The sequence below is a fragment of the Acomys minous genome (assembly GCF_964271855.1).
Source record: "Acomys minous genome assembly, chromosome: 13".
In the NCBI taxonomy this organism is placed as follows: domain Eukaryota; kingdom Metazoa; phylum Chordata; class Mammalia; order Rodentia; family Muridae; genus Acomys; species Acomys minous.
In genome coordinates, this window is record NC_140495.1 from 97193752 (window position 1) to 97215294 (window position 21543).

Below are 21543 nucleotides of genomic sequence, written 5' to 3' on the forward strand. Positions count from 1 at the left end.
CCATCAAGAGCATTCAGCTGGCTTCAGTAAGGCTTAGAGCAGTGGTTCTCAACCTTCCTGCTGCTGCTACCCTTCAATACAGTTCCTTGTGTTGTGATGACTCCCAACCCCTACGGTTTTTTGTTGTTGTTGTTGTTGTTGTTGCTACCTTATAATTGTAATTTTGCTAGTTATGCAAATATCTGTGTTTTCCAGTGGTCTTAGGCGACCCCTGTCATTCAGCACTCAAAAAAGTCTCAATGCACAAGTTGAGAACCACTGGCATAGAGGATTCTGTTAGTGATCCGACCTGTCCCCTGCCTCCCGCTTTGTACATGAGGTGGCCTGCACCTCCCTTGGCCCTCCCATGGTGTAGCTGTGGCGGATACCCCTTGTGTCTACATCCCTGATTTGAATCGCTCAAGAGTCCTCAATTTGAGCTGTGCCTTACAATCTGTTGGGGGCCCGCCCCCTGTGTGGTCTGTAACCTGGGAGGGGGACAGGACACAACCTGCTCGCAAGAGCATTACTCAGCTGAACCTGGTGTGACACCTGCCTGGCTGGTTGACAGCTTTAGTTAAAATTTAGAGGGTAGCAGAGCATAGTGGTGATACTAACTGGCCCCCAAGGACTAGAGAGGCCTGTGAGAGAGGAGGAGGATGACAGCGAACCAGTAGAGGGCACCAGAGGAATGCCTTGCTTCCAGCCTCCTGTGCTTGCGTCCTGACACCGGAGAAGGTGCAGGGTGGGCCTGCTGGTGTGCGCTATGTAGATGCTTTCACAGAGAGTCCTGCAGTCCTACTTAGAGTGGCATTCTTACCGCTAAGTCACTGTCGAAGTATCCCTCCGCTGAGTCCCCATATGCTAATGAAGTGCCCTCTACTTTCACTTTTGTTCAGGTCTCACTGTGTAGCCCAGGCTGACGTCGACCTCTCAACCCTCCCACCTTAACCTTCCCAGGTGCTGGGACTATAGGCGTGTGTCCCTTGTCCAGCTTGAATTGCAGCATTCTTGGGGGAAAAAAAAAGATGCTTCCTTCTTAAATCACTGTTCTTGGAGCCTCACAAATCTTAGATTCTGGGACCCTTCGCTGTTTATGGCTCTGTAGTCGCCATTTGAGTCTGAGTAACAGCAGGTACGCCTAGGGCCACCTGGCACTTGCTGTTGAGCTCAGTGAGAAATCTGTGCACAAGCATAGTTGGGGAGACTTAATTTAAGCTGTTCGTATTAAACATGAGCTTTGTAAGTATTTTTTTTCCCAGCATCACTTCAATTAAAAAGACTTTGCATATGGATTAGGCAGCGGGAGTTTCTGGGTGTATTCAAAACAGCCAAGAGATTTAGTGTTTAGTCTGAGTAATAGTGTCTAATAATCTGAGCATTTTAATTCCTGAAAACCAGGAGAGTTCTGGTTGGAGAGATAGTTTGGTGGTTAAGACTACATGCCACTCGCTCTGTTCCTAGCAGCTGTAATTTCCCCGCTAGGGGATCGGATGTCCTCTTGCCTGCCTGGGCATTGTACTGTAGTGCAATTGTCATCAGAAGTCATTATTATTGGTCAGGCAGGATGGCTCAGTGAGTGAAGGTGCTTGCTGCCAAGTTTGAGTCCCAGAACCCAGATGATGAAAGGACTGAAACAATTCCCAAAGGTTGTACACACACACACACACACACACACACACACACACACACACACACTTCATGGAAAAAGGGCTTTTGTTCACTGTAACCGAATGTGCTCTGCTAATACAATACTTCTGAGAGTTGCTCAGCTACTGTGCATGGTGGATATGCTAATGAGAGTAACAGGCACCCCCCACCCCCACCCCCAACCCCGACCCCAGGTGGCCTATCTAGAGGGGAACCAGTGGACCAGTCTGTCCCCTAACTGGGCTCTCTTCTCTCCCCGATTCCACAAGGGAGGAGGAGGTCTGACAAGGTGGTAAGATGAAACTGGGCGCCAGGCCTGTGCGTGTGAGGGATTGGGGTGAAGAGGCCTAGCCTGCTAGCATTGTCTCCTAGCTTACCTGCTGAGTGTGACTCAACTTGTAAACTTAGGATAAATTTTAAACCCCCTTCCCCCCCCACCCCCACCCTCCCACCCCACTCCCACATGAGAGGGCAGGGCCATCCCAAGGTGGGGTAATGATTGCACGGAACACCATGTAATTGCAAGCCCTGGCTTCTTCAGATTCGGAGAAGATGGCGCAGTACTTGGAGGAGGAGCGCCACATGAGGGAAGAGAACCTGCGGCTGCAGCGGAAGCTCCAGAGGGAGATGGAGAGGAGGGAGGCGCTGTGCCGCCAGCTCTCGGAGAGCGAGTCCAGCTTGGAGATGGATGACGAAAGGTTTGCAGCCCGCACCCCACCACGCACGCGCGCACTGTCTGCAACTCCATTTCCAGGGGATCCTGGGCCCTCTTCTGGCCTCCCCACAGGCACCCACCCGGCTTGGCTGTGGTGCACAGGCATGCTTGCAGCCAAAACACTCATGCACATACGTTGATTTAAAAATTATGTAGTCTAGAAGGGGAAAGGCTTGATTGTCACGCGGTCTCTGACGGTGAACACCTCTAAGTTGAAGCACGTGCTCACAGTAGGATACGCACAAGGTTTTGAGTACTCTGCTTATGCTGGAGGAGAGACCGCCCTCTTTGAAACGGTGCACAGGGGAGAGAAATGGAGGCAAAGCTGGCATTTGTTTTTGATTTTTAAATTTTCAACATTGATATTTAAAGGAACATAAGCAAGAAATACTAGAGAAATGTATTTTTCTGGCATCCCTATTTCTAATAACAGGAGTAAGTAAGTTCACATACTTGGATACGTACATCCCAGGCACATTTAGCAGGATTTCCTCCAAACCTGCTTTAATTGAATTGCAAACATTTTGGTGATTTTTGGTTGTTGTTACTGTTGTTGCTTTATTCTCCCTTTAGAATTTTTATGTTACCTCATTGGTCAGTAAACTATGCCAAGCTTTTAGAAAATTTCTTGATAATTTCAAATGTGTATATTGAATTTGAGTCATTTTCCTCCTCCCACCGTGACTCTTTCACTTTCTCTCAGTGTCCCCGTACACCTCCGCCCCTTGCCCACCCCCCCCACCCCCCCCACCCCCCCCACCCCCCCCCCCCCCCCAGGCTCTCTCCGCTTCTTGCCAACAGGCCCTTGCTACTTTGATGTCTTTGATTTTTAACCCACTGAGTTTAGTGTTTAACTCAACTGCATCTGTATCCATGGGAAATAACTCTTCCCTTACGATCTTAAATCAGGAACGCATCAGGCCATAGGAATTACAGAATAATCACTGGGGGTTTGGTGTGAATTTTGTTTTCTTGACACAGTATTGGGTTTCATAGAGACACACTCTCTCTCAAGTATGGTGTGTGCGCCGGCCCTGTCCGCCCCACACCCTTCCCCCTCTTTCTTCACTTTCTTCCACCTGACGGCTCATCTTTCCATCCCTCAACCTCCTTTCTGATTTATGCTGTATGTGTACATACATATAAGTGGTTTTATGTATCTGCAGAAAAATCCAGACTCCACAAATGTCTGTTTATTGATGAGCTTCTTTGGTATTTTTAACTTTTTTTTTTTAGTTTTTTGTATATTTTTAACCACCTGTCCGATGATAGGTGTAGATTTTCTCCCCTTCCGTGGGCAATTCTTTTCAGCAGTGGTTCTCAGCCTGTGGGTTACAACCTCCTTGTGATGGGGGGCGGGGTCACACGTCAGATATTTACATCATGAGTCGTAGTAGGAGTAAATTACAGGTATGAAGTAGCAAGGAACGTAGTTTCATGGCTGGGGTCACCACAGCATGAGGAGCTGGGTTAAAGGGCCGCAGCATTAGGAAGGCTGAGGACCACTGGTTTTCCGTGTTTACTGTTTGCTCTGTTTCTTGGTTTCATACAGTCCCGCTTGTCAGTTCTTGCTCTTACTTCCTGAACGACTGGGATTCTCCTCAGAAAGTCTCTGCCAATGCCTGCATCTTGAAGTGTTTGCCTCTAGTGGCTTCAAACCCTCAGGCCCCACGTTAGCATCTTTGATCCGTTGGAGACGATTTCTGTAGTTTTCATTCTGCCTTGGGTACCCAGTTTCCTCAGCACTGTTTGTCAGAGAGGCCGTCCATTCTCCAGTATGTATTTTTTGCTTCTTCAAAAAGTCAGGTAGCTTGTGTGGATGTAATTCTGCATCGGCTGTTCGTTATGTGCCGTGCTGTTTAAATCACCGTGGCTCTGCAGTATACCTTAAAACCAGGCACCATGACCTTGTGAACTCTGGTCTTTTCTGCTCAGGATTGCTGTGGTTCTCTGGAGTCAATTTGTGCTTCTCTATCATTTTTAAGATTGTCTCACATGCACCCCAGCGTGCCCCCCCCCCCCCATTTGTGTGAAGAATGCCTTGGAACTTTGGTGAGGACTGTGGTCATTTTAGTAATTTTGCTTACCCATGCCGATGGGAACTTGTTACATCTTTCGGTCTTTTTCAAGTTCTTTTTCCTTTAGAGTTTTAAGTTTTATCATTGTTGAGGTCTTTTACTTCCTGGGTGACTTTTATCCCTGGGTTTTTTAAGATAATAGAATTAATTCCATGATTTAGTTCTTGCCAATTCAGTGTTGGTATATAGAAAATCTGACTTTTTTTTTTTTCTTCTTCTTTCAGTTTTTTTGAGACAGGGTTTCTCTGTGTAGCCTTGGCTGTTCCTGGACTGGTTTTGTAGACCAGCCTGGCCTCGAACTCACAGAGATCCACCTGCCTCTGCTTCCCCAAGTGTTGGGAACGCCCAGCAAAAAATCTGGCTTTTTAGATGTTGACTTTTTTGCCGTGTTACTTTTCTAAAAGTGTTTATCAGACTTTTTTTTTTTAACGTGTTAAACTGTATGTGCAAATAGGAGCCATTCGATTCCTTCATTTCCGTATCTGTATCCATTTTATTTCTTTTGTCTGCTTGGCTCCTAGCAAAAACTTCACGGACATACTGAACGTGGAGAAAGGGGGCGTCCTTGTTGCATTCCTGGCTTGGGTGGCAATGCTTTGAGATTTTCCCGTTCAGTATAGTGTTGGATATCAGCTTGCTGCACGTTTCCTTCATTATGTAGAGATAGACTCTTCCTATCCATAGCTTCTTCAGGGCTTTTATCATGAGAGGATGTTGGGCTCCCAGATTCTTTCCGCATCTACGGAGATGGTGAAGTGATTTCTATCCGGAGTCTGCCGATGTGTTTGTTGACACGAGTCTGTTGAACCGTCGTCCTTGTATCTGTAGAGCGAAGCTGACTAGGTCATGGCAAATGCTCTATTACATGTGTAGTTAATTCCATTTGTAATTTCCTTTAGTGAAGATTTTTGTATCCGTGTCCAGCAGAGAGAGAGAGAGAGCCCTCTTAATTGCATGTTGCCATGGGGTGCTTACCTGGTTTCGTATTGGGAATGCTGGCTGTGTGAGCAGATTGTGACTGTGCTCTTCCCCTTCCTAGTTCCTGCTGTACTTCGTGTGTGTGTGTGTGTGTGTGTGTGTGTGTGTGTGTGTGTTTCTCTTCCCTGGAGGGCTAATGCCACCAGACCACCGAGGCAGGAGGAGCAGGGCTTGTAAGGCTATAAGCAGGACAGAGAGCACACACTCCGGGAACCACTCCAGGAACTAGTTAGACTGTACTCAGGGAGAGCAAAGGCTATATAGCCCTTGGGGAGTGGGCGAGGGAGGCTCCAGGATAGGTGTACATAATTGGTTAAGAGCAGGCGCTTTAAGGATGCTTCTTTTGCATCTGGCAGCCTGCTCCTATCATATGAGCGGGAACACAGTACCTGATTATCCTATAGGTGCAGGGAGGGGAGAGCTAGCAGGGAGCTGTGTCAAGGGCCATGTATCAAATGTGCTTAGGGGCATCTATGTCTAAAGACACTCTCAAGATGGAGTCAGGCAGAGAGCCGGAGGCCCTGCTGGGGAGAGGAAGTCCTGTTACACCTTACACCGATCTCAGAGTGGCTATCCTCACCAGAGGACTGTAACCTCAAACAGCAGGGTTCTTTCAGCATGAATGTCCGTACGTATGTACGTCTGTCCGTGTGTATGTACATACGTACATATGTATGTTCGTTCATTCTTAATTGGGAGACTTTGTGTTACTCCGTCAATCTCACTGCTTGTGATGGACTCTAAGTTCCTAAGTTGTTTATCTCTTTTCAGTTTAATTTTGATAAGTTATGTGTGTTTCAAAGATGTATCCATTTTCTTGTAGAGTTTTCAATTTTTTAGAATGTAGATTTTTATACTATGCCCTAATGATCCTCTGAATCTGATTGGTGTCTGGCTCTAGGTTAGTTTGGCTAAGGCTATGTCAAACTTATCTTTTCAAAGAGCCAACATTTTGCCTCATTGTTTTTATTATTATTATTATTATTATTATTATTATTATTATTATTATTATTATTATTAATGATTATTTCCATTCCATTAGCCTCTGTCCCAATCTTAGTATTAGTATTTCTGTCCATTAACTTTTGGGTTTGATATGTTCCCTTTTTTTCTAAGCCCTTGATGTGTAGACCATTAAGTTACTGATTTGGGCGCTTGCGCGCTCGCTCGCGCGCTCTCGCTCTCTCTCTCTCTCTCTCTCTCTCTCTCTCTCTCTCTCTATGTGGGGCTTGCCTCTTGGAAACATTTTTATTATAGCCCTTTGGTTCTGATATTCTGGGTTTTGTTTTGTTTTCATTAACTTGTTCTTTAATTCCTCTTCTGACCTCTCCCACGACCTAGTCATTGTTCAGTGCAGTTGTTGTCTGTTCTCCATGACTTTTTGCATTTTGTGGTCTCTCTTGTTGGTGATCTTCAACTTGGTTCCAGTGTGACCAGGTAGAATATAAGAAATCAAACTTTCTTAAAATACTTGTTAAGACTTGCTTTGATCCTAAGATGTGATCCGTTTTGGAGAAGGGTCCGTAGGCTGTTGATGAGGATGCGTATCCTGCCCTGTAGGAATGGAATGCTTGTAGATGTCTGTCAGCTCCATTTGATCTGTGATCCCTAACTCTGACTGTTTTTGTTCTTTTAGTCTAGAGGGCCTGTTGTTTATTTCCATTTGTGTTGAGGGAGGATCTCCTGTAGTCCTGAACTGACCTTGAATTTTGATCCTCCTGTTTCTACACCAGAGGGTTGGGGCGACAGGTGCATGCCACCATGGTGCTGGAGGCATAACCAGGGGCCTCATGCGTGCTATACAAGCACTCTGCCAACAGGAGCCACATCCCCAGCCCTGTTTTTTGTTTTTTGTTTTTTTGTTTTTTTTTCATAACCACCTGCCTGTGTGCGCAGAGCAAGGCAAGGTCTTACTGGCATTGCTGTGGTGGGCTGTCCTAAAGAAGGGACGGCGACAGGCAGGCATCTGATTGAGCTGTGTGTCCATCAGGCTCCTTAGCCTGTGTGGTGAGGCTATGCTGGTTCCTCAGGTGAATGGACACCAGGCTGACGGTGCCCTGAGATGAAAGTCTGTGCCTGTTTAGCTTTAAGGCTGGGAGGGTGGTTTGTCAGGAAGTCCATCAAGTAGAAATTCCTTCCTGTCAGCACTCTATTCTTCATTCACAGAGTGAAAAGCAATGGTCCCCCGCGATAATCACACTACTGCGTGTTCAGGGTTGACATGACTTCTAAAATCGGGCAGAAGCTGGACTCAGCACAGGGGGGCTGAGTGTGACCCACCAAGGGTGCTTAGCACTGGGTCTTCTGTTAAATCCTGATGTGTGACCATCCGACCATCCTTGAAGCAGAGCCTGGCACATGGCCCAGCGGCTTGTGTGTCCCTTACATTTACTGTGAGAACTTAAATATTGGGGAGCTTGTTTGGTTTTGAGTTTCAGATAACAATTGAAACATAGGTTATCTTTGTGCCTCTGAGGTCACTGTAGGGACTTGAGGACTGTTGTTTTCTGATGGGTGGCATGGCTCTGGCAGGCCTCCGTGCTAGAGCAGCGCGGTGACTCAGGAGTCCCCTGTGTACAGCCTCACTGGCTCCCAAGATTTTGACCTTAGGTTGTACGTTTTCACACCCTTGCTCCTAGGGTTTCTAAGGACCACGTGAACATGGCTGTTTAACTAACTCACTTCCTCCTCTCTTCCTTTAGGTATTTTAATGAGATGTCTGCTCAAGGATTAAGACCTCGCACTGTGTCCAGCCCAATCCCTTACACGCCTTCTCCCAGCTCAAGCAGGCCTATATCACCGGGTGAGTGTGTCCTTGGTTACATGGTGTGACTGTTTTCCATCGTGTGTGTGTGTGTGTGTGTGTGTGTGTGTGTGTGTGTGTCTGTGTCTGTGTCTGTCTGTCTGTCTGTCTGTCTGTCTGGTCTGTCTTGTCTGTCTGCCTGTTTGTGTGCCTGTATGTGGCGTCTGTGTTTGTGCGGTTGTGTAGTGCTGGGATTGAACCCAGGGCCTCACACAGCTTTAGCCAACTGCACCCCTCTGATTTTTAGCTACCTCTTCTGATAGGTTTAACCAGCAGGAGCCCCTGGTTGTGTTCCCTTCTATTTTGTGTTTTTTAAGCCTAAGTTACCATCAGTACTAAGAATTGGCTTGAAGATCTTAAACACAAGGATGATGATGATGATGATGATGATTTATTAATTATTATTTTATTATCTAGTATTTTTCTTTATTTTTTTTAACTTTGACTTTTGAGGATTCCATATAATCTCTGTGCCTCCTCTTCCTTGATGTCCACTGAGCCATAAGTATAGATTACTTTTACATCATAAATTTGACCTCACAGCCCCTTTCTAGAGACTGTGTGATTAGTCTCAGTGGACGGGTAGGTTTCCAAGGTGTCCTACTGTGCTGCTTCTCTTGAGTTCCCTTCACTTCATTCCCACTACATCAATCTCACCTCTGCTCTCGCTAATAACGTGGGCATCACTCTTCCCTGTGTTAAAATAGGAGCAGTAGCCATTCACGGGTTACCAGCTCGCAGTCACTGGGCCAAGAAGGAAGCGGCTACATTGGGCAACTTTATCCACAGCCAGCAGTCCTCCTGGCTCATGTTGCCTCCTGTGACTTGCAGTGATTTTGAGCCAGACCTTGCTGGTTAGGTTTGTAGAAGGTAGGGCAGCCTTTTCAGGTTATGGCTTTCCTTTCCCAGCATGCTTGTCTTCATGTGACCCCCTTCCCCCCCCCCCCTTACTCCTCAATGTCTCAGCACCAGCAGTGCTCAGGGCTCCCGTGTGGGTGGGCAAGTGCATGATCCGCCCTGAAGGGATGAGGAGCAAGTAGGGCAGGTGGGAGGAGGAGTCACGGGGAGAGCAGGAAAGGTAGAGGCTTGCAGCTTGTGGAGACTTTTGTCTTTTGTTTCTGTGTTTGCGAACGAACAAGCTGCAGATGGAGTTGAGGGACAAATCTGTGGGCATGGTGCCAGGCTATAGAGTCGAGCCGCAGTAGGGGTGGCCTTGCAAAGGCTTTATTAGGACTGCGGTTCATCTTATCTGAGGTCGTAATTAAAGCAAGGATTTCCCTTAAGGTTGACGAAGGGGGCATGATGTTCTGAAGACACCGCCGTTAGGACAGTGTGGTAGAAATGTCTTCACTTTATCAGTTTGGGATCTGGCCAACACTACAGTGACTACTACTACTACTACTACTATTATTATTATTATTATTATTATTATTATTATTATTATTATTATTTATCATTATCATTGGGTGGGGGCAGTTTCTCTGTGTCTGTGAACCATGTATGTGCAGGGTTCTCAGAGGTCAGAAGGAGCATTATTGGATTGGCTGAGAATAGAATTAAAGATGGTTGTGAACCCCATGCTTGGGGTGCTGGGGGTTATTAACATTGGGTCCTCGGGAAGAGCAGCCGGTGCTCTAACCACTGGGCCATCTCTGTAGCCACAGGTAACAGTGAAGAGTCCCCCCACACAGTGGAGACAGAGACATGAGCTTCCTAAGGCCAAGGAGACCAAGGACAGACCAGGGATTCCTGTCCAAGGTGAACAGTGTGACTGGCCACTGTTCCCTGTTCTTGCCAAAAGGATGTTTTCCAATCTGAATCCGTTCCTCTAGTCTCCAGTGGCCCTAAGTCTTACCTCAAAAAACCGTCTTTTAGCTGCCTCTCCATTCTCCCTAAAACAGTGCTGGGATCCCGTCATCACTATACAGGTCTCTTTTTACCTTCTGACTTAACTGGCATCAATGGAAGGCTTAAGTTGGGAATGAGAGAGAGCTATTGTATAGCAGCTAGGAATGCCAGCTCGCGAGTGTAACTTAATACCTATCCGATTTCCTTAAAGTTAACAAAATTTTTAGAGGCACGCCATTTTCAAAGATCAGAAAAAAAAAATAATGCAGTCGGGAGGTTGTGGGGGGCAACAACAAACGTGAGGGTTTGCTTTAGAATTGTGCCTGCTGTTGGAGTGTTCTGCCAGGCACTTCCCGATAGCATGCTTGGATGTGTGTAAGTCAGGAATGGGCAGGAACGAGATCCAAAACCAACTGTGTGTGCCCGGGAGTGATGAGCACACCCAGAAGCCGGGTTTGGCTTCTGTCTCCATTCCTCTGTTAAAAGGAACTTGGGCCAACTTGGAAAGATGTGTAGGTCTGCAGCATCTTGGCAAAGTAAAGAGTTCCTCAGAAACAGTGGTCAGGATGTGACAGAGTTCAGGGGCCCCCAGGTACCAAAGCTGGGACAGTGGACCAGAAGGAGCCGTGTGGGGATATGACAAAACTCAGGAACCTCGGGAACCAAAGCTAGGACAGTGTGACCAATAAAAGTCATCTGGTGATCTGCACTGTGACGTTCCTGTCAGCAGTGGCCATCACAGGCTTGACACGGTACTGCCTGGTGTTATTCCCTATCAGTTAGGGACACTGTTAACTCACATTGGAAATTCCTGACGGATGCATTTCTCGAAAGGTGTCCCTGTCCTTGCTGTGCTGCTGACTGTTTGCTGTTTAGCAGCTGCTGTGTGCAGATTTCCAGGTTGTTGTTTGTTCTCTATGTATTCCTGGGCCAAAGGATGAGATGCATGGTTATTAATATTTAAGGAAGAGTAAAAATTAATAAGAACCCCCCCCCCATGCTCATAGAAACTCATACTCAATAGGGCCTGGGGAAGAGGGTAAAAAAAAATTCACTAATACCTCATGTAGTCCTTGCAAAATAATCTTTTGAGGGCACTACAGCGGTTGTGTTTGCTAATGGTGGGCTCTGTAGCACATTGAGATTAAATAATTTGGCCTGTGGCCCAGAATCACATGTCAAAGACTGTGATTATGGGCGACCGCTGGGCACCATTCCCTTGATTGATTTGGTTTGGGGTCAGGCTTGGAGTTAGAGTTAGGGTCATAGGGCTTGATGTTCACCATTGAGAAATGCTGGCCTTGAGCATCAGGAGAGAGGGAGAGATAAAAATACAGAGAGAAAGAGAATAGGCAATAGAGAGTCTTTGAAGATTCTTGGTTCTTGGTTTAACATAATGGGTTTTTTTTTTTCCAGAAACATTAACCTAGGAAATAGGCTAGAATATTTGTTTCATGAATGGAATCAGGATTATCATCATCATCATCATTCCTGTTGTTTTATATTTTTACACATATGAGTGCTTTGCCTGCATGTATGGATGTGCATCACATGCATACCTGATTTCTTCAGAGGTCAGAAAGAGGTTGTGTGTATGTAGAGGAATGTTAATTTAGAAGAACATGGGTGTCCTGGCAAGAGATCACATCCAAAGACCTTCTAGGTCTGTGTGATCCTGCTGGAATACAAACACGCCTTTCATCCAGGAGACAGAGGCAAACAGATCTGAGCTCAAGGCCAGCCTGGTATAGAGCAAGTATCAGGTAAAGAAAAGCTTAGATCCAGGCATGGTCTGGTACATGGCCTTTAATCCCAAACAAAGGTAAAGTTAGTTTGTAGAAGGAAGCACCCATGTTGAAAGTGATGTCTACTTGAGTGGCAGAAAATGTGGTGAATCAAAGAAGATTAGACAGAATAGGATATCCCAACTCTCGTGAGAAGAGAGAGGAAAGGAAAGCATCTTAAGAGGCAGTTTTTACCAGGACAGTAATAGAGGGAGGTGGGTTGCAGAGAGAGAGAAGACAGGTGAAGACAGAATGAGCCAGAAAATGAGAAGAAACCAGAAGATGAGAGCAGATTGCTGAGTGAGTTTGAGGCAAAGCAGAGCAATTCTGGCCTGAGAGAGAAGCCAGATTAAATAAATCAGCTGGGAGAAGAGTTTGAGCCAGAACAGCTGAGTTGAACCAGCCAGCCCAGAGCTCAGAAAGAACAAGCAAGGGTGAGCTCATTAAGCAGTAAGTCTCAGAGGTTGAAACCATTCTAGGCCTGGGTTAGATAGTCCAGAGGTTAGAAGCTTCCAGGACTAGGCCCAGGTTAGCAGAAGGAGGCAGTAAGCCTCCCAGACAACAATTGAGCCAGGAAAATCAAAGTTACTTTTACAATTGTGTCCCTTGAGCTAGGTTATGAACCAGCATGTGGGTGCTGGGAATCGAACCCATGTCGTCTGCAAGAGCAACACGTGCTCTTAACCACTGAAACTCTGTCCATCCCCAAAAAGGAATCTCTTCAACTCTTTAAAAATTTAGGCTGGGCGTAGTGGCACAAGCCTTTAATCCCATCACTCCTTTAATCCCAGGCAGAGGCAGGCAGGTCACTGTGAGTTCAAGGCCAGCCTGGTCTACAAAGTGAATCCAGGATAGCCAGGGATACACAGATAAAACTCTGTCTCGAAAAAACAAAACAAAAAAAAATAATTAGATTTTTTTTTTTTTTTTTTTTTTAACCCCCTTGGTGGTGGAGATTAAATCCAGGCCTTGTACCATTGAGTGTGACACTCTGCCCCCATGTCCAGCCTCACCAGCACTGTCCTCTGAAGTAGAGTTAGGGTTTTGCTCTCAGGCTGTGTGATTTGAAGACTTTGAGATTTCAGCCGAGCAGTAAACAGCACACTAAACGATCGGTTCGGTTTGAAGACTGGTGCTTTGCTGCAGACACACGCTTTGTAAATGTGAGTCAGAAAGTAATTTGAAATGGAAATCTATCAGACAAAAAGGCACCGCTGACAGAGTCTGGAAATACTTTCTTAGCTTTTGATGCTGAGGGCACAGGAAAGCCAGCCCTCTAAGAAGATACTTAACTTATCTTTGTGAAAATAAATAGACAATGCAACTCCCTGTCCCTGTGTGATTCAGGGCAGCAATAAATGGTTAACAGCCGGGCCTCAGGCCCCCTGGATGTCCTTAGCTGGTGGCTATTATTTCATCCACCTTTATGGCGCTGTATTAGTTACATTCTGACCAAACGCTTGACAGCAAGCAACCTAAGGGGCAAAGGGTGGCATGGGGCTTGTTGGGCCAGAAGGGAAACTTGGGCGCAAGAGTTGGAGACATCTGCTCACATTGTATCCAGGAGCCAGAGAGCAGACCCGCTGAAACTAAGACACCTCAAGTTCCCTCTGGTAACTTCCTCCCTCTTCTGAAGCCCTACCTCTTAAGGGTTCCGCAGCCTTCCCAAACAGCGCCATCTGCTGGGGTCTAAGTGTTCAAGTGCATGCGCCTGTGGTGGTGGGGTGGGTGTTGCACACTGAAGCCAGCCACAGCAAGGGTGCTGCCTACCCTGTGCAGATTTTCCAGTTAGGTGATAGGAGTCAGGGTTGTAAAGCGCTGGACTCGTGCAGTGTAAGTGTTGCCCAGGCCAGTAGTACAGGGTTCAGAACTACCTCTCTAGGGTTACTCAGACTGTCCCCAGTTAAACCACTCCTGAATATTTTAAATTGAGGTAACTGGACCCTACCCCAGGGTAGAAAGAGTTGGGGTGTGTGTGTGTATGTAGGGGTGTACGCGTGTGGGCAGGACATCATTCCTCATGCATGAGCTATCCATCCTGTGTTTTGAGATAGTGTCTCTCATTGGCCTGAAACTCACCAGTTCAGCTAGGCTGACTGACTAGCAGGTCCCCAGGGAATCCTCCTGCCATGTCATATGGTTGATGGGGACAGAAGTCATGTCCATGGGCATGTACAGGAAGAACTTCACCGCCTGAGCCATCTCCTCAGCCTTGATATGTGTTACTGTGAAGGCTCTTTGGAATATAGTCGGGGTTCCTTCCTAAAGACTGCCAAACATGCCAATGGGGAAAGGGTGATTTTCTTTTTTCCTTCTTAAATCTTGGCATCTTTCTGAGAACATTAGCATGTGTGGGGCTTTTGTATCCTGCATCAAATCAGGTTGCAAAGTTTGCATGCACTCACTTACATTCGCATACACGTAGACACATGCACATGCACACGTGTGTATACGATGGTCCTGTGTGATGTTACATCTTGTCTCCTTTTCATCTGAGTTTCACCTCCTTTGTTTGGCTTCCTCATGATTCTTCTATTCCATGCAAGGGTTGAAGTGGCAGGATTTTTGTTTGTTTGTTTGTTTTTGTTTTGTTTTGTTTTGAAGCTGCAGCAAGCACTTACTGTAAGATCCGCCCTTTCCTTGAACGTGTTAATACTGTGGTTTCTGTGGGCATGCATGGTGCTCTCCAGTGGCCCTTCAGCTCCGTAATCCATTTGATCCTTGTCTATGGTTTAACATTAAAGGATTTTTGTTTGTTTGTTTGGCTTTTGCCTGTGGATATGCAGGTTTCCCAACACTGTTCATTGAGGAGACTGTCTGTCCTCTTTTTGTCATCTCCTATCAGCCATATGAAGGGTCATTTGATGGAATATGACCCAGTTCATTTCTAGCCTTACTGTGTTGGTTGGTTTGTTTGTTTGTTTTTAGCAGTCCTCACCTCCCCCAGTGCTTAATGGGTTTTTATGCCCCTCATCACCCAGAGTGCCGCTTTGTGGGCCCAACCCCTTCCTTGTCTCTGTGTGTGTGTGTGTGTGTGTGTGCGCGCGCGCGCGTGCACCTGAGACCCCCAGCTCCCGCCTCTTGAATCTTCCTAGATGGTTGAAGATTCTAGACAGGCTGCAGTCGATACTGAACCTTGCTGGCCTTCTGTTTCAGGTCTTTCGTATGCAAGTCACACAGTTGGTTTCACGCCACCAACCTCGTTGACCCGAGCTGGAATGTCCTACTACAATTCTCCGGGTCTCCACGTTCAGCACATGGGGGCCTCCCACGGCATCACGGTAAGTGCCCCTGTGCAGGGCAGGCAGTACCTCGCTTCCGACCTGGTGCCAGGTGGTCTCTTAGAGGAGCTGAGGACTGCTCTTGTTAACCGTTTGCCATTGCTTGGGTCACTTCTCCCTCCAGCTGTGGAGTGTTCCCATGAGTTTAACACTGAAGTTCTGGTGTTGAAACTAAGACCCTCCCCTCCCCCCACCAGATGTCAAGGCGCATCTTCACTCAGGGAAGCTGCCCGCTCTAAAGTGTATTTTTGAAGTCTGGGCAGCGCCTTCACTGAGCTGCAGCCAGCTGGTTGCCAGAAAGCGTCATTGGTGGTTTCCGTAACATCTGAAAAGGCCTACTGTCAACGCCGTTGCCGTTGGCTGACCCTTGGTGGCCTTTCTAAAACTTGCTCTGGCTTCTAGTTCTACTCCTAATTTTCTCCCCTGGATTCAGGAAGGTCCAGCCCATCCCGCTCTTGAGGTCTACTGAGGAGCGTTGTCAGGCACACTGGGCTGTGTGCTTGTCTCAGAGAATAGGAAGAAGGAGAGGCAAGGGCTCAGAGAGAGCCTTACCCAGTGGCACTACTTGGGGTACCCATGTATAAAGTCTTGTGAAGGCTGAAGGACCTTCGGTAAAGGTAGAAAATGTTGTATCCTGTTGCCTTGGAATGTTGTCTCATAATATAAGAAACAAACCGAGTGGTGGAGGAAATTAGGGGCTCGCTAGTGACAGTTTTTAAGGGGGTGTTATGACATCGTTATTGTTGTTATTGTCTCATTAAAGGGCCCAAATTGAGTGTTTGGCTATGAAAGATGCATTGTCAGTTTACGTTACTTCTTGGCTCTGTTATCCCGGCTCATCCAGGAACCACCAGTGATAAAGAAAGAACAAACCCGTGCCTTTCTTAACCGTCCTTGGTCTGGGTTCTGTTCTCCTCATCCCTGAATCAGACTTTGTTGGAATCGACTAATACCCTTTGTCCTCCCTATAGAGGCCGTCGCCACGGAGAAGCAGCAGCCCCGACAAGTTTAAACGGCCCACGCCGCCTCCATCTCCCAACACACAGAGCCCTGTCCAGCCTCCTCCACCGCCTCCTCCTCCCCCCATGCAGCCGGTGGTCCCCTCGGCAGCAGCGGCCGCAGCCACCTCGCAACCCGCCGCCCCGTCGCAGTCGCAGCAGCAACAGCAGCAGCAGCAGCAGCAGCAGCAGCATTCCGTGCACCCCTCCTCCCAGCCTTAATGCATGAGCTTAGTCAGAATCACAAGTTGGGACTCGTCCGATGGAGCCGCCTTCTCAACGCCAAAGGCTTCCTTTCCTGGCATATTTGGATCTGATGCGTTTGCACTGAGGTCATCTAGCTCCGCTCCCCCCTCCTCCTCGTGTCGTGAATGTTCGTCGGAAACGCAGCAGCGGGTGTTGTGGGTCCGCAACACTAACTGGACGACTTTTTCCTTCGGTGTTTTACTTGAATCTCCGTGCCCGTCATTCCCTGGCTGGGACATTGCTATCTGGTATTTGGTAACGAGCAAACCCTACCCCGGGGGGCCCAGGGCTTCTCTTTCTTGGCTTTTAGGTTTGTTTAAAAAAAAAAAATAGGAAGGGAGTTGTTTTGTTTTGTTTTGTTTTTTAAGGTAATTTTTCTCTGTGAGTTTGCAGGAAATCACTGAGCTTGTTGGTAACCCTCCTTCTCCAGGTCACAGTGAAGTTTACCGAACACACCCAAGAATCCATCACTACAGTTCAGACCCTTGCGAGCCTGACTCAGTGTAGGGTTGGAAGTTAGCTGCATCGGTGCCCACACCATGTCTAGTCTAGAGCTTTCTACAGACACACTTTTTACAGATTGTTTTTTTTTTATGTAAACTGACCACCACGTCTCTTGTTTAAAAACAAAAAACACAGCCTACAGAAACAAATCACACAGCTGTACCTTTTCCACACGTGTGTGGTGGAAATTATTGCCTACTAAGATGTGATTTTTCTTTTCCTTCCTCCTTAGTGTTAATCCACCTAAGCCAGTCCCCTCTGATGCCTTCCCACCAGTGGTCTTGATGGCTGATTTCGAATGTGGTCTTGGAATCTCTGCTGCAGGGGGCCATGAGATTGTTGACAGAACCAGTGTGGTTGCCCCTCCCCCTCTTTTGTGTTGTCCTGAGACAGGGGGTGAGCAAGTATTTCCAGGGGTGCAAAATGCTCCTGGGAAATACTGATTGCAGTGTGGGCGACGCTCTAGCATGACGGCCAAGGAGCACCTGGCAGAAAGAGCAAGTGTAGCAAGCAGCTGGGCTCCCCAGCCCTGATGGCTGCTCCCTTGGCCCCATCATAAGCAAGGAGAGTACCAGGAAGGTTCTGAACACCATTGCCGTTCGTTCGGCACAGATAAATCCTCAGTTTCACGTCGGGTGGAACCCCGCGAGTGGCTGTCTCGTCACCTTCGTTTTCTGTTTGTCAGCGGTTGCTTCGTGCTTTGGTAGTCGAGTGCTTCCCCCCCCCCACCTGTGTTTGCATATTTATATATGCTGTGGATGAAAATAACTTACTAGAGAATGTATATTTTATGATGAGAAACGTGAATCTGTTGGATATAATCAGAGAACTGAAAATTAATTTATCAGTAATTTTTAAAGAGTCCATGTTTGTGACAACCATCTCTAATAGCAGTTCCTCGAGGATGGAGCACACGGTCCCGCGAGCGAGGAACACCCCGGTGACATTGTAGATATTTAATACTGTACAGTCTAGGAACCTCCGTTTTTGCCTTCGAATGCATATTTAAGAGTTAACAATGAAAAGGTATTACTGGATAATAGTGTTTGACGGCGTTTTTAAGAACTTGAGAGTAAGAACAACCGTAGGACCTTTCACCTCTTCTCTTCCACCCCTAAACTGAGAATGTTGTCCTCCAATGACCAGGAAGAAACTGTCGGTCTATGAAGGTTTTATTCACGAGGTGTGTGTGTGTGTGTGTGATGGACAAGCCGTAGTGCATCTGTCAGGCACAGGGTGGAGTCTGGCATCTCCTGGTCAAGGCAGTAAGTAGGTTTTCAGTGTCAGACAAAAACTGGGATTTTCTCCAGCTGCTCGATGGCTCTCTTGGTACATGATCATTCCAAGGAAATTCTGGGGCTGGGCAGACAGATTCTTCCTTCACGGTACAGTCTTGATTTTCTCTCCTCCCCCCCCCCCCCCAAGAGAAATACGGTAATGTGTTTACAAGAATCTTTTCTGGGATTGTAGATTTCAGTACTGTTGGCCGGCAACTTCTACTCCAGCACACAAGTCCATCCTGTGACGTTCTTTCCCTCCGCTGCCCATCGGTTCACTTACCTCCTAGAAGCGCGAGAGCGGAAACCCTGTGGAGCCTTTTAGAGAGAGGTTTAGGCTTCCGGACTTGCCCTGGGAGATGTACTTGGAACCCCTTATAGGCCCGTCACCTCACCTCAGACCCACCTCCTTCCAGCATAATCCAGCTGCCGCTCCCTGCAGGCGTGTCGAACCAAGAAAACAAACACTACTCTCTGAATTTAGGATGTCTTGTGTCACTTTTGAAGCAAGTAGCGGTAGGTAAGGGGATCATCAGATACTGAGCCCCTAGGGACAGGAGCCTCCTTACTGTGGGAAACGGACTTAGGTGGGTTGAGGCTGGACACGGCTCCTATAGATTCAGTGCCCCCACTCTCACAGGCTAACCCTGGATCAAAAACCAGTAGCTACCCCTCAGCAGGTGAGAGCAACAGTACCTTCAGTGGCTTCATTTCCGGTCTTGCTGACAGAGACCCTCGGGTACCACTGTGCTGCTAATTGGGTGAGGGTTCTGTTCCCAGATGACCTCACCTTTGTACAGAACCCTGTCCACGAACCCAGCACCCCAGCACCTTCTGAGCTCTCTTACCCGCTCTCTCGCTCTCTCTCTCGTCAAGCATGCTGGCATTCTAGACAGAATTCTAGACCTTTGGAAGTATTTTAAGGTTTTATTTCGATGTCTTTGTTGCCTGAAAGGACTTTTCGATTCTGAGGTCCTGAGACACAGACCAGTGACCATGGATGAATGTGTAAAACCTGAATGTGGCTCTGATGGCTTGTGCTGCTGTGCCTTTGTCATTGGCTCCTGATTCGACCAGAAATAACTGATAATGTGAATTTATGTTGATCCTTCAGTTGTGGGAAAACAGTGTGTACGCCCCATTGTTAGGTAGACAAGAACTTGGCCCTGGGCAAAGCTCTGCTTTTGGAAGTTGCCCAGTATGACAGGAAAAAGCATGGCTGTGGGTGCTTCAGAACGTTGTTTTTTTTTAAAGTGTAGAGGAAAGTTTTCTTTGTGACTTGTTCTTCTGTCTAGTATTTGTCTAATAGGTTCACTAGTGCTGAGAGCTTATAGTTATGACCACCAAAGACATGAGTAGTAAAACTTGTATTTCCAAATTATTAAAGAGCCAGCCATTGACACTTCTCCATGGTTCCTTCTCAGAAGCCATTGTGAGAGACTAAACAAATTATTAGGGCTTTTTTTTTTTAGTTTCTTTCTTTCTTTCTTTCTTTTTTTTTTTTTTTTTTTTTTTTTTTGATAAAAGTGTGTTAGCCTAATGTTTGGGGGAGCATTTCCCAGAATGCTCAGCAGTTGTGATTACTGGCCACACCCAGGTCACCTCTCCTTGAGTGACCAGTGGGATCCTCTGTGCGTGCTAGCATGGGTGCTGTGTGTGTGCACGTGTGCGTGTGTGCATTCATGCCTTAACTCGGGTTACTGCTCAACTTTGCTCTTTGACTCGGCCCTCGCCATCGTCAGGTTGTGCTGTGCATCTTGATCTGAACTTCACTCTGGCAAAAACTAGGTCACAGGCACCACAGGTTGGAACGCATTCCTTTGGAAGAATGTCCGGTCAGATGGACCCCCGCATCGTCTTCACAGACTTTATTTGGGATTTTTGTTTGGAAAGAGAGCAGACTGTCAAGTAGAAAGAAGTGGACAAAGAAGAGAGAGGGAGAGCCGAATGCTAGCGCGCCCTCTGCCTCTGCACATCTGTGTGCTCTGTGTGCAGTTCTCGTAGCTTGTCTAAAACCTGCACTAGCTTGGAGTTCAGGTAACGGTGGCAATCCCGACATTCTCTGCTGGAGTTTCGAGAGATGTAAGACGTCCAGTTAATGTCTTATTTACTTTATGTTGATCGGTCTTTACTACATGTGCTGAATCAGAAAACCTAAATAAAGATAATTTTTTTAAAATGTACCTCTTGAACCATAAACCCGTCTCTTCGTTCTTTCTGGTCCTTTGAGTTGGAAGTGGTCGTTGCGTAGCATTGGCGCCAACAGACGTTCAAACTAAATTCAGTTCTTAAACTCCAGAGGCGTCCAGAGGAAGTAAGTGTAGGGAGGCAGCATAACAGGGGCTGGTGTGGTTTCCTGTCTTAAACAAAAATAAGTACCAGAAAAAAAATTTATGCATATGGGTATTTCTGCCTGCCTGCATGCCTATGCGCTGCATGTGTTTGGTGTCTGTGGAAGCCAGAAAGAGGGCATTCAGTCTCTCACAACTGGAGTTACAAGTGGCTGTGAGCCGCCATGTGGGTGCTGGGAGTTGAACCCCGGTCCGCAGAGGTTTCCCACGGTTTTGTGTCGTGGTAAGAGTGCTGGCTACCCTGGTGTGCTGTGTTTTCAAGTTTGGACAGTAAACCAAGGCGATTATAAAATGGAATCTACACTCCCAAAATGCATCTGCCATCGTAGGATGTTTCCGCGGAAGATGGGTCACCGGGAAAGAGTACGGTGACCTGGACAGCAAGGTTGTCATGAAATGCTGTGCCTCGGTCACTCAGGTGTGTAACCTGGTAATGGATAAACCTGTGACACTGAGCCTAGGTCAGCAGCACTCATTGTTTCTATGCAGTAACTGATAATGTACTTTTTGATGTATTCCTACTTATTAGAAAATTTACTCGGGCCAGTGAAATTACCCAGCACATAAATGTTAACAGCTACAGGCCTGATCACCTGAGTTTGAGCCCTGGGGCCCCCCGTAGTAGGAGAGAGCCAGCTCCTACAGGTTGTCCTCTGACCTCTAGACGCCTTCACACACATACACAAAATTGAAAGGAAGTAACAAAATTATCCATAAAACAGCTTGCTGTGTGACACAGGCAGGTACCTCGGTACAGCTGATTGATGTGCCTGCGTTGCACCAGTGGGTCATGGAAGATAATGTATACGCTGGAGAATACTTGGGATACTTGGGGTTGGTGTCCATGTGTTAGAAGGGCAGATGGCTTCTTACCGTTTGCATTTTGGTGAGGCTAGGGGTGGCAGTGCACAATAGCAAAATTCCTTTAAGGGATGCAGTCGCCAGGAATTCCTAATGTCATCTCACTGGGTCAGATTGTTTAAATCCACCCTCCCTCTTTATTTCTAATAAAAGGATATGCTTTGGATCAGAAGGCTTCCAAACTAATTGA

The 21543-nt window shown here is 47.0% G+C and overlaps 1 protein-coding gene across 1 annotated transcript in view; it reads left to right on the forward strand.

The window, feature by feature from the left end:
* The window catches only part of CCDC6 (coiled-coil domain containing 6), a 96499-nt gene extending 76175 nt beyond the window's left edge, over positions 1 to 20324 (forward strand). Inside the window, exons 6-9 of the mRNA XM_084753983.1 lie at positions 2171 to 2327; positions 8103 to 8203; positions 14992 to 15116; positions 16088 to 20324. Coding sequence (XP_084610109.1) covers positions 2171 to 2327; positions 8103 to 8203; positions 14992 to 15116; positions 16088 to 16336 — 632 coding nt within the window. The 3' untranslated portion in view covers positions 16337 to 20324. The remainder of the gene's footprint in view (positions 1 to 2170; positions 2328 to 8102; positions 8204 to 14991; positions 15117 to 16087) is intronic.
* The last annotated feature ends 1219 nt before the right edge of the window (positions 20325 to 21543 follow it).